The sequence below is a fragment of the Ambystoma mexicanum genome, chromosome 6q, assembly GCF_040938575.1.
Source record: "Ambystoma mexicanum isolate Mex_15411 chromosome 6q, UKY_AmexF1_1, whole genome shotgun sequence".
Classification (NCBI taxonomy): domain Eukaryota; kingdom Metazoa; phylum Chordata; class Amphibia; order Caudata; family Ambystomatidae; genus Ambystoma; species Ambystoma mexicanum.
In genome coordinates this window covers 1,483,192,270-1,483,204,466 of record NC_090937.1, presented here as the reverse complement: position 1 = coordinate 1,483,204,466, position 12,197 = coordinate 1,483,192,270, and the positions used below count along the sequence as shown (strand labels likewise).

The window sequence follows — 12,197 nt, the reverse complement described above, 5'->3', positions numbered from 1 at the left end:
GTTAGTCTTTTAAGAGCTACTGGAACACCCAGCGCACCCATGTGAGGGATGTTGGCAAGATTCCTAAGCAAGGCATATAGCTCTCCAGTCACTTTAAATACCACTATTCCCAGATATTAACCAGCCAGTGTCAAAGCAGACAGTCATCTGAGCTATTCTAAAAACCAAGCTGTTCTACTATGCCAAAGGAAACCAGGCCATCTGGATTCTTGCATGTAAATTAGCAAAGTTAAAACCCGAAATAATATCTGGGTGCTTGGGATGATAAAAAAAGGCATAGAGGGGAATATCTGAGGAAGACTGCAAAATGGAGTTCATCTGGAGATACTACACCTCCAGAAGTTCAAGCAGTTATTAAAGTGCTCATAGATCAAAGGCCTGGTCCAGACTACCTTTCTGCAATATTTATAAGACATACCTCACCCAACTGTCGCCGCACCTGATGAGGCAATATAACTTGTTTGACTCGTGGCTCCCTTTTAGATAATCTGTGACCTCATTGATTTTTGAAGCCACGAAAAGAACCTTCTAACTGCAAGTCCTTTAGGCGCATCTCAACAATGAAGTTTATGCTAAATATACCCCAAGATTGTGGCTAATCGACTATCGGGGATCCTGTCCTCTTTGATTGAAGTCGATCAAACCGGGTTTATCGTTGACCGGTATTAGGTGATGTCTAGACCTCATAGTTGGGACAAGGAAAGCTCTTGAGTTGGGAATATTATCTTTAGACGCACTTAAGGTCTTCCACAAAGTTAATTGGCAGTATATTAAATTACTCCTTGAATTAAGCAACTTTGGCCCTATATTCATGGGCTTTGTTCTCATGAATTATCGCAATATGAGCACCCAGATTAAGATTAACGGTAGGTTGACTCCAATAACCTCAATGGCGGCAGGTACTAGACAAGGGTTCCCACCATCGTCCCTGATCTATGCCTTATCCATCGAACCCTTGGTGGCAAGATCAGGGGAAACACGCAAATAAGAGGGAAAAAGCATATGGGGATGGAGTATAAGGTCTTTCCCTATGCATACACCCTCATATTGACCTTGACTGATAACCCTTCCTAATTAGAGGCATTACTTGAAGAAATTTGTGGGTTTAAATTGACCTTGTGTTTTACCATTAATTACACGAACCCTAAGGGCCTTCATATCTCCCTATCACTAGAGTATAGCCAGGGAGGACCCACACTTTCCCCTATTAGATGTGGGGGGAAAAGCAGTTGATTATCTTTGGGTTAGGATTCCAGCTAAGCTGGAGGACATGTGCCAATTCAACAGTTTAAGTAATTCGAGTAGGACATGGCCGTGTGGGAGAATCTGATCTCCAGGACTGGAAGGGTTACTGCGGTAAATAGGCCGGTGATGATTTCTGAGCCCACTCTTCAGGGGTTGCAAAATAAAATATTCTCATTCATATGGAAGGGCATAAATAGCTAGAATCCCAAAGATAATTAAAACCAGAAGTGTGAAACTAAGGGCTATGGGATACCTGATTTTTACAGGTACAATGTAGCTGTGAAGATTGCTCCCGCATTCCTGCATTCTGCTGGAGTAACATTGAGAAGTCATCCTCCCTGTTTCCTCTCACTCCCCGCATCCCCTGTTTTTCATTCCATGGCTCTCAGGAAATTCTGTTGCTACTGCATGCTATCCGTAACCCTAATAGGGTGACTAAACGTTGGGGCATCTAGTTGGCCTCGGACCACTTTCCCCGGTTTTAAACAATCCTGAGTTTCAGCCGGCCATGGTAAAAGGGAGATTTGCAAGTTGGGAAGTGGGGGGTAGTTGAGAGCCTGCAACAACGTTTCCAAGGCAGGATGCCCTCGACATTCCTGGAATTTAAAATTTCAGTTGAAGGAGATGGACAGATTCCAGTGTATACAGCTCAGACATCGAGTTACGAACCCTAGGGTTAAAACCATACTCATTAAACCCATAATCCACTGGAACTCGCCTTCCAATTGCGACAATCTAAGATCTCCACTCTATGTAAATTACTGAACACTTTGATCCCTCTGAAAAATGATAATACATGTCCAAGCGGGAGGTAGACCTGGGCGGTCAGAAGATTAAACCTGGGGTGCATATGGTCCCCATGCACAAGTCTTCTAGGTGTACCACAAAGAATGCATATGCAATCTGTGTTAGAAGTGGTATTTGACCCAGACTAGGCTGCATAAAATTAAGCCAATATACTCTCCAGCATGCTGAAGAGGTTCAGCCACCTGCACTCTTTCATGTGTGGTGGTCGTGCCTGTAAGGTAAGATTTTCATATTTATGATGAATCTTCCTGGCCTGTGTCAACCCCAGAACTTTTTTGCTTGGACTTGGTAACTATTATAACTTGTCCCTAGGTGAAGCAGAATCTTGTTCCCCTCTCACCTAGTCTTTTACTCTTTTTATGGGCAACCTTTTTATGTCCCTCCGTAGTGTATGGTAGAAGTTAAGTTTCCTACAACTTTAGGGCTTAGGCTGGGTTGCCCCTTTGGGCTCCCCTGTTAATTTCTCTTTCATATACTTGGGTGAACTACTGTTCCCAAGTAGTAAAGAGGGATTTCCATCCCCTTTACATTTTGTATGCGTGAGCCAGCACACCCCACCTTATGGTGGACTGCTTGGGGGCTACAATCTATCCTCTTTCTTAATTACCTGGTAAATTCTAAGTTTACTTGAATGGCTGGTGGCAGTGTAACTACTTTCATGACTTTGTCATGACTTTCATGACTGTTGATTCAGCCTCGGTAATGCACAGAAAGGCCACCATTTTGCCAAAATGATAGGCTGCTTTTTCTTTTTTCGCCATTTCTTGTGTGCTTGTTGTTTCTGAGGTCTCCCTCTGCCATTCTAGGTGGGAACGACCTCAGTGGAGGTTTTGTCTTCGCCGGGAAACCTTTGTATTCCCCGCCCATGCTCCAGAGTGTCTAAGAAGGCAGGAAGCAAGGGAGGAGTCAAAACTCTGCAGCCCTTTATTTTCCACCTTGCCTGAAAGGAACTAACTCCCAGTGGGGTTGGCGGGGGAGGGGCGATGGCTGTCCTGATTGGACAGCCAGACCACCCCATGTTATTAAAATGCAGGGGGAGATTGCCGAAGTTGTGCTGTAGTTCCTGTAAAATACCTGGAAGCTGCTGACAAGTCGACCACTGGAGCTGAAACTGAAGAGGAAGATGAAGAAAAAACGTCTGTAGCGATTTCCAGCGACCAGAGAGCCTACTGTGGAACTGGAGCCTGCTGTAACCCTCCCTTAAAATCAGCCAATGGGTCCCAATACGCAACATCTCCTACCCAGAGGCTGGTGAGATCCACTAGCCTCAAGAAGACCTGCACTTTGACCCATCCCACTACTTGCTCTTACCTTGCGGGCTACAATACACCAATACCCTGAGACCTCGAGCTATTTTGCAGTGCATGGTTTTTCAAATCTCGGTTTAACTTTGGTGGCATCCTGCTGGACCTCCAGAGACTTGATTTTGAGTCCTTGAAGTTCCCTCACCAAAGTACTGGACCAGATTAGTGACGAGAATCCGACCGGCGATATTCAGTCTTTTCCTGGCTCCTGAAAAGGGTGCCAAAACATCCAGCCACGAAGAAACTCTTGCCTGGAGCCTTCCCCGTTGATCCCTGCTGCAAATTCCTTTCCCGTGGCCTTTCTTCAGTCACCATGACAAGGAATTCAAGGACCGGGTTTTCAGCTGCAAATCCTGAACGTCCTGCTGCAAACTCTTCTTCTGTACTGAGGTAATTTGTTGGCTGGGGAATTACTTGCCTTAATCCTTGTGTGATTCCTGTGAAGCTTTGCGGGTGATTAATGTGATTGGGAGTCCTCTCAACCTGTTTGCCCAGGCCCAATGCTGGAATCCCTCTAGGGTGTCTTCTCTGAAGTCTCTGAACCCTAACTAGCTATTAAGTGAACTACTTGTTTTGAAGAGACTTCCTCAGGAACTCAGACTTTTCTGACATCTGTGCCCATCCTAGTCTGTCATTTGGCCATTAGAGCACTAGTGACCCCCTCCTGCACCCTCCTGCCACTGAACACTCATGCTTCAAGAATAGGGAAAGACTTTTAAGGGCTGGGCCTTTTGCCCTGAAAGGTAACAAGTGTTAAAAAGTTACTTAATTGTAAAGAGTTGGTTGGTAACTGTCCCTCTGAACTATGAGCATTTACAAAGTTCTTGCTTTCCTTTGAATGTGTTCTGCCATTCTTAAAAGTATATGTAGGTTTGTTTTACTTGCCTGTGAAAAGGATCCTCCCCTTCCCAAAAGCAATGCTGTTGGCTTCACCTGACTATTTCTTTCAGAATATAAGTATAAGCTCATCAACTGGGTTTTTCTTCCCCTGACCTCCTGTGTAGCCTGAGTTATTGCTTACCTTAATTCGTGTTTCCCTGATTTGAAAAACAACTGTAATAGATTACAACATTAGGTTTTACTCGCCTGCTATAACTGGAGGTTACCCTAAAAGTAGTTATAGGTTCATAATGTTGCATGAATTTGTGTCTGACTAATCAGAAAAGTATCCTGGTAACAGGGTTGGTTTACTAAGCGATTTTCTTAACGGAGGGTCACTGCATGACTGATGGGATCTACTATCCTTGAATTAGTGTCTGTATTTAAAAAAAAGTATATGTAACCTGGTTTTACTCCCCAAGATTATCTGATTGCATTCTGAATGTGTTATAGGTTTACCTAACCTTGAACTGCTGACTGCTATTCTTAATAAGGTAATACTTTGGTTGTATCTCTTAAGTATTGAGTTGTTTTTTATAATTGTACATATAGTACTTACTTACCCAAGATTTATCTTGGCCTACTTGTATTTAAATATAATTTATTTTTCACAATACTGTTTCAGTGTTTTTTTGGACCATGTATGCTACTATTGCTTTTTTGCTTCCGATGATAAAGCATTATACTAAGAGTGGAGCTTGGTAGGACTTTAGAAAACTGTCCTAACAGGGTCACCAAGCCCTCAGTATTTTGGAAAGAGGTCTTATCACACATTAAAGCCATGACTGGGGGAGCAGCTGCCCATGGACCCACGGGGTGATTCTCCACGGGGACTCGGATGAAGAGCTACCCTGGTGCAGGGCATCAAGCAACACCTATCACACGTGTCTTAGTTGCAGCAAAGGTTATGATTGTGGGGAACAAGAACTGAGTGGACACCCTCTCCTGCAGATGCGGTGGTCCAAAATTTGGGATATATTGGCTGCTGAAAAGATTACAACACTGATCCTGAACAGAGATCCCAAATGCGTCAATGACTACAGACCTCTCCCCGGGCTACATACGCCAAGACTTGTGGCTCAATTTGAGTTATCATGAGCCCAGTTTCACTGCTGAGCCATCCCTCCACTCCCACCCCAACCCTGGTGTCTACGCTGGGCATGAGCCACCCAGAGAGCAGTGTCTTGGAATATTGTTCTTGGTTCTTTTTAACAATGATAGTGACATCGAGTTGTTTATTCTGATGGTATGCTATAGAAAGCTCCTTTACATAATTACTGCTCTTATGAACCTTGGATGTTGTCTCCATATGTTGTATCAGATGACATGGCCTGTTTATTAAATGGAGCTGTATAAAAAAGAAACAAAATTGGGTTCATCGCAGTGAACGGATTTCTCTTCACCTTGTCTGTCTAATGTAATACGGTGCAATCCTGCATGTTTAGCATTTGAAGAGCATGTATTGGGTGTATGGCTTATATTTTAATATTTTTGTCAAATTACAAAGCTTTTATTGATGATCGTCTCGGAACACGCTGTAATTTGATTGAGATTTTAAATAAAACCCATATGCTCAGTGAATACATTTTCAAGGCTGAAAAACGTGTTTAAGTTAGGATTTGCCCACTTAAATTAAGCATAGGTGTAGTAAAAAGACCTGTGGTGAATGTATTTTTCTTCAAAGTCTGTTCAGTGATAAGTCAACTGCTGTTAGTGTACATTACCATTCTTGCCTGGTACTGTGTCATACTTTTGATAAAATGTTAATTACCTATTTTTATGCTTCATCAGCAGCGTAAAGAGTCAGAGACCCAATGTCAGACTGACAGTAAATATGACTCCGCTAACGGAGAGCTGAAAGATAACAACTGGAACGAGTATAAAGTATCTGGATATGTGTCACGGTGAGTGTCATTGGTAGCTGGGCAGAACATCACCATGATGGCTATCGGGTAGGGCTCTTCATTATCCACTGATCCTTTCAGATTTGTATTGTCCTTTTTCTTTTTGCCCCGTTCATCTGCTGCTTGTAACTGTAACAACCATGTGCCGATCATTGCATGTGTCTTGATTTCTCTGGGGTTCACCTGCCATTGTCATTAGCCCTCGTCTGGGCCATTGCAACTGTGGAGATGATCTGAGGCTCGCTACGGTCCAATTTGGGAGGACCCACCCATTATTGCAATACCACTGCTGTGGGTCAGTCATCCATTGGCATGCTTTATCTGCAGCTTGGATAGTTGCTGGCAAGGCAAGTAGCTAAGAATGTCTGTCTTCTGAAGCTGTTGAACTGCTCTCTGCTGTGCTTAGGATCTGTCTGCCTCACCCAACATTTAACTCACTTGCTTTCTGTCTGTCTTTCTTGCTCTTTTCGCTGTCTTGCCCTCGCTTGACGCCTCAATTTGCGATTAAAGGAGTGATCCAGGTTGGGATGACCCCCCCTCTGAAACTGCTTCCTCATTTCCCCCTGCTTCAGTAACATATGTTTGCCAACACCCCATTGGACTATTTATTCCAGTCTGCACTTTAGACAGTCAGTAGATGTCAGTATCACTGTAATGTACTCAGAAAATGCAACAAGAGGATGAGCTGATGCTTGCCTCACCTCCTGTTGGGCTCTTCCTTCACATAGCCACTGGAGCAGAGCCAAGCATTTGGCTCCGATCAGGCTGCATCCCACCCTAGCGCCCCACCTCTATTGTTAACTCTGCATTAGTTCCCTTTTACCAGCCAGGGTTGCTCTCCAGCATTCAGCTCTCCCTTTACTGCCTGAAACCTGCTAAGAATAAAAAACGACCCCTTAGTTTCAGCACTCCAGTGACCGTGTGCTGCTCTTTCTGCACGCTCAAAGCCCCGTCAGACCTGGTAGCCTACCTTTCCTTAAATCCCCTTTTAAGTACTCCTTGGCATGAAACCCAGTCTTCAGCCAGCAGTTATCTTGCCTTATTCTGACCATCGTCTAGCTGTTCCAGTCTTTTTAGTTGCTTTTTCTCCCACCTCTTCGTGGATCACTTAAAAAAAATATATATATATTTTTAAAAACGTGCAGCCCCCGAATTACTTTTTTATCCAAACTCTGGAGTCTCAAAACAGTTAAAACATAATATCCCGACTTTGCACCCTGAGAATCTTGAATAATTAGCATTGCTACCACCTCAGTTCTGTGATTACTGACCTTATTTTACTGATGGACAATACCAACAGATTGCTTTCTGCCTTTCTGTTGACCTAGCATTGCTTCAACCTTTCCAGGATTCTGGGTAGTCAAACGTTTTACCATCTTCCACTGACGGTTCAGTCTTAAAATAAACCTTTATGTGAACAGCAATCTGAGAATTGAGAACACTAAGTGCACCCTGGCAGCATTAAGCAAAACAATCTCTCCCCTCAAATCACCTGCGTTGAAGCTTAAACCAACCTCCACTCGCTCTAGCTAGATACACCGACCCCTTCAAGCTTTGAAGATCCACAAAATATGGGGCCATCTCTCCTACTGAATAGCCAGCAAAATTCCAGTTGCAAGCATCGTAAGAATGGAAGCAATCCAGAGCCGTTGATCAGACCACCCACCAGATTATACCATCTTGTTTCAGACACTCCAGTACATCTAAGCTTAATCTTCTGTCGCTATTTGTGTACACTATCCAGTCTGCATCCTTCACAATAGCCGCCTATGCCCCTTAAAATGCCTGTAAATTGAATAAAATGTCTCTTGCTAGCAAAGGCCACATCACCCACAGTCTAAGCACTGTAGACTTCACCTCCTGGCAGCCAAACATGTTTTGCATCCTCTTTTGCACATTACTTCCACCTGCCCGCAGCATCATCTGCTAAGATTGTTTTGGGATAGAGGTGGTGGTGGTGGTGGTATTCTAATCCGTACAGATATTAGCCAATTGGAAGTTCGAGTTAGCCCTGGGATGAATTAAAAAAAATCTCCTGATGGTGTACTGCTAGCCTAACCAATTATTTGATACTCTCTGTTAGGAAAGAATTTCGTTTTTCTGCTTTTCCTCTATAAACCTCTATATAACCCCACTACTTTTTTCTTTTGAACCTGTCCTGACTATTGGAGGTAAGTACTGCTTTTTTGTTTTACTTACCTTGCTTAGTTCCTCTATTTTGTGGGCATTGGCCACATCCCTGTGGCCCAGTGTAGGGGATTATGTCCCCCATTACCAAATCCCTTGCTTGTTTTATACTCCTGTTAGGGCAGTTTTTCTAAAGTCCAACGAAATGCTTCATAAAACCATGAGGCAGTACAAAACTCCACTCTTGATATAAGGCTGTACCAACTGGGACATTTAGTAGTGTAGACAGAGCAGCCAGGCTTCTCCTAGGAGGGAGAGATGGCTGTAGGTCAGTACAAAGAAATTGTAGCATACACATGGTCCAAAGAAACACTGACAAACTAGGTTTTGTAAAAATAATGGTTTATTTATACATACATGTAGGCAAAGATACATCTTTCGGAAAGTACTGATACATAGTATATAAACACAATAAGAACCAACTCAATACTTATGGTATACAAACCAAAGTAATTTAGAATAGCATTCAGAAATCAAGGTGAGTCCACTTTAAAGTTATACATTCAGAATGGCAATATGCTCTTCTTGAGGAATAAGACCAGGTTAGGGCAGGTTTTGAAAGTGCAAAAAGGGCAGAAACTGTGCCCTTTTTGCACTCTCATCCACGCCCTTTACCACATTATGACCATCTTCCACCTCCTGACTGAATGAAAGACTTCTTTACGATATAGACTAAGCCTGTTAGTCATGCCCCAGAACAACATCATACCCACGTGCATTCTGCCTGCATTCAGGGCTGCACTATTGACCACCATGATCACACACGCCTCAGTCGCCACTGACAAAGAAGAGAAGCTTGATAACTTGCAACCCATCTGTTATGGAGAATTCTGAGAAATGTGCTAATTCCTCTCTACCTTAGAGACCACCAGCACTTTTGCTGGACTCTAGGACTTTTTAATGTTCAACCTGGAGAGAGTGAGACCTTTTGCCACTCTCTGGTATGTTCTGCGATTTAAACTGTTTCTTTTGGTTTTTGGAGTCAAACAAACTCCATAGGCATCATCTTTTTGTATTGTGACACATATCACCTTAAGTGCAGTGGCACAGGGAAGTATTTCAGATTTCCCAAAGGTTTAAATACCTTCTCGTGGATAAACTACTGTTTCCAAGAGCAGTAAAGTGAAATGGACTTTACCTACAATTGTAACTTTTTAGACCCAGCACACACGATCTTACAATGCTTTGTCTAGTTTCTCATGTAACAATTGTGTTATCCTTTCTACAATTATGTCTGGTGGCAGTGGTTTACTTTTAACTACCATTGTGAGTGTTTACCGCGGGCTGCGTTCGCAGTTGCAGTAAAGCACAAATGGGTGCCCATTTTGTCAAAATGGCCTAGGTTGTCTTTTTTTCGCCATTTCTTGCTGGAAAGGCCCTTCTTGAGATTTACTCTTCACGCCAAACCAGGTTTGGTCCCTTTTGTTTGTTTTGTCTTTGGCGGGATTCACGAGTGCAGCTCGCCTCTGGCTCCAGTATGTCTGGCATGTGCAGGAAGTGAGGGAGGTGCCCGAAACTCCCTGTGCTTAATTATCTTGGTTACAGGAATGCACCCAAAGGTGATTGGCCGGCTGGCCGTCCGGCAAGGACAACCACCCTGCTGTGTGATTGAAAGCTAGGCTGGAATGAATGGGAGTAACCTGCATAAAAGGCAAGGCTTTTTGGCTTGGAAGGCAGAGTAGACCACTGGACAAAGGCATCCGAAGAAGAACTTGGAAGAGACACCTGCTGCAACTCCTGGACCTTTGGTTTGCCCGGTGAACCCTGCTGCTGTGCTGAAGTTCCGAATTCGCCTCGACTATAGAAGCCCTGCAAGAACGACTTCTCCCCTTGAGTTGATGGGACCAATCGACTCCGAAGTGAAATCGTTTGGACATCCTCTCGAAGCTGGCTGTACTTCTGCTGCTGGAACGGAAGGGAGAGGAAGAACTAAATCCAGGGGGTCACTTTTAAATCGGACCCGAGCGGTAGGAAGAACCTCCAGACTTCTCTGATGCAGGACTGACCAAGCCTGAGCCACCTGAACAGAGTGCTGCACCCCAGAAGCAAGGAATGTCTGAAGTGGTGTCCGAGAACCGCAGTGTTGCTGAATTGAAGTTTGCCCTTTGCTGTCGCTGGTTGTCCCGTTGTGTTGCAGGAATGAGTACCCAGAAGTCCTCCCTCTTGTCTCCACGACTGAGGCACAGAAACAAGAGGATCTGCAGAGCCACACAGGAACAGGAGCCAGCTGGAACAATTTCTTCTAACCAAAGGTACTGTAAAGTCCAAGTGAACTTACCGCTTGTCTTGTAGCCTTACTTGTTCCCATTTGAGGCCTGTCTTGGTTGCTTCTGTAGAATTGCTTGCATCTTCTACACCTCACAATCCTCTCAGCTTGTGGCCCTACTTTGATTCTACTTTTTCTACAAAGACTTCTAAAACATTGTGCATGACCTTTACTACCTGCAAGAAGTGCTTCAGCTCACCTAGACTTTTGCCCAATTGACATTGGCTGGCCTGGCTCCCTGAATTACTCTTCTCCCCTCGGAGTTTGTGTTTTTACCTTCCTTCCAGGAAAGTGTTAACTTACTTTGCACTGGGGGGTTCAAAAGTACTAACCTGCTTCTGAATATTTGTGTGATCTTTTGTCTTATTCTGAAACCTCTTTACTTTGTTTATTATTTATACAGCGCGCCACACCCTCAGGTATCTGGGCGCTATGCAAGACATCTTTAAAATACATAATTACATATGAAGATATTAACACAGGGTAGAGTGTGGACAGGTAATAGAAACAGTAAAACGGCATAGTGTAAATACATAAATACACATGAAGAATATTAACACAGAGAAGATTGTAGCCAGGTAATAGGGGCACTGTAACAGCATAACAGTGTAAGAAACTAGGTGTGCCTGGATACATATGTTCCTAGGTACAGAGAGAGGGGTAGTGCACACAGGCCAGTAAGAGGCCTGTGCCATCAGGCTACTAAGCATCTGTTTTATAGACTCGTACATTGTGTGCGTTGTCCTTGGTGAGTAACCATTTTTTGGTATTGGACCTAAAGCTCTGTAAATTAGGGTCAGTTCGATGGTTAAGTAGGAGGGCGTTCCATGCAAGGGCTGCTTGAACCGGAAGCTGGTGCCTCTGGCTCTTTTTAGGTTGAAACATAGCAAGATAATGTGGTGGGTGTTGGCTGATCTCAGAGGTCTAGGAGCCGTTTTTAGAGCAATTTTGTCTGAGGTATTTAGGTGCAGCATTGTGAAGACATTTATGGGAGATGGAGACAAGTTTAAAGTAGATTCTATCCTGAAAAGCGAGCCGTTTGTGACTTATTGTTTCGGATATGTGGTCTTTTCTTGGGATACTCGGTGCAATTCTTAGTGCATTATTTTGCAAGGTTTGAAGTTTGTTTAGTACTTGTTTATTTGCACCTGCATAGAGGGCATTGCAGTAATCCAGTTTAGACAAGATTAATGCTCATGCCAAGATCATGCTGCTGTTAGTAGAGAGGTCGTTTTTGCATGCATAAATCAATTTACAAGTATAGGCCTGTGGCTGTAGCAGTAGCGTTAGCTTGTTTCTTAAGGTTTAAGGCAGAGTCAAGATAGAAACCTAAGGTTTCAGTTTCCTTGGCCGTGGTGAAATTGCCGTCGATATTGAACAAAGTTTATTTAGGGTTGAGTTTTTTTAGGTAGATGGGGGGGCATCTAGTATAAGAATGTCAGTCTTGTCGTCATTCAGGCATAAGCTATGGGTGGCCATCCATGCCTCAATGACGAGATAGATTTTATTTAGTAGGTTGTTGTCCGCTTCATAGTTGCCAGATAGTGGGATTAGTATCTGGGTGTCATCAGCATAGTTGGTGTAGATGACACCTAAGCGGTCCAA

General features: G+C 43.7%; 1 protein-coding gene across 4 annotated transcripts in view; it reads left to right on the top strand.

The window, feature by feature from the left end:
* The window catches only part of EIF2AK3 (eukaryotic translation initiation factor 2 alpha kinase 3), a 394,300-nt gene that overhangs the window by 233,049 nt on the left and 149,054 nt on the right, over positions 1-12,197 (top strand). For 3 of the 4 annotated variants that reach the window (XM_069632207.1, XM_069632205.1, XM_069632204.1), the window contains one exon: positions 6,027-6,139. In XM_069632207.1, coding sequence (XP_069488308.1) covers positions 6,027-6,139 — 113 coding nt within the window. The remainder of the gene's footprint in view (positions 1-6,026; positions 6,140-12,197) is intronic. The other variant, XM_069632206.1, reaches the window with a different exon arrangement.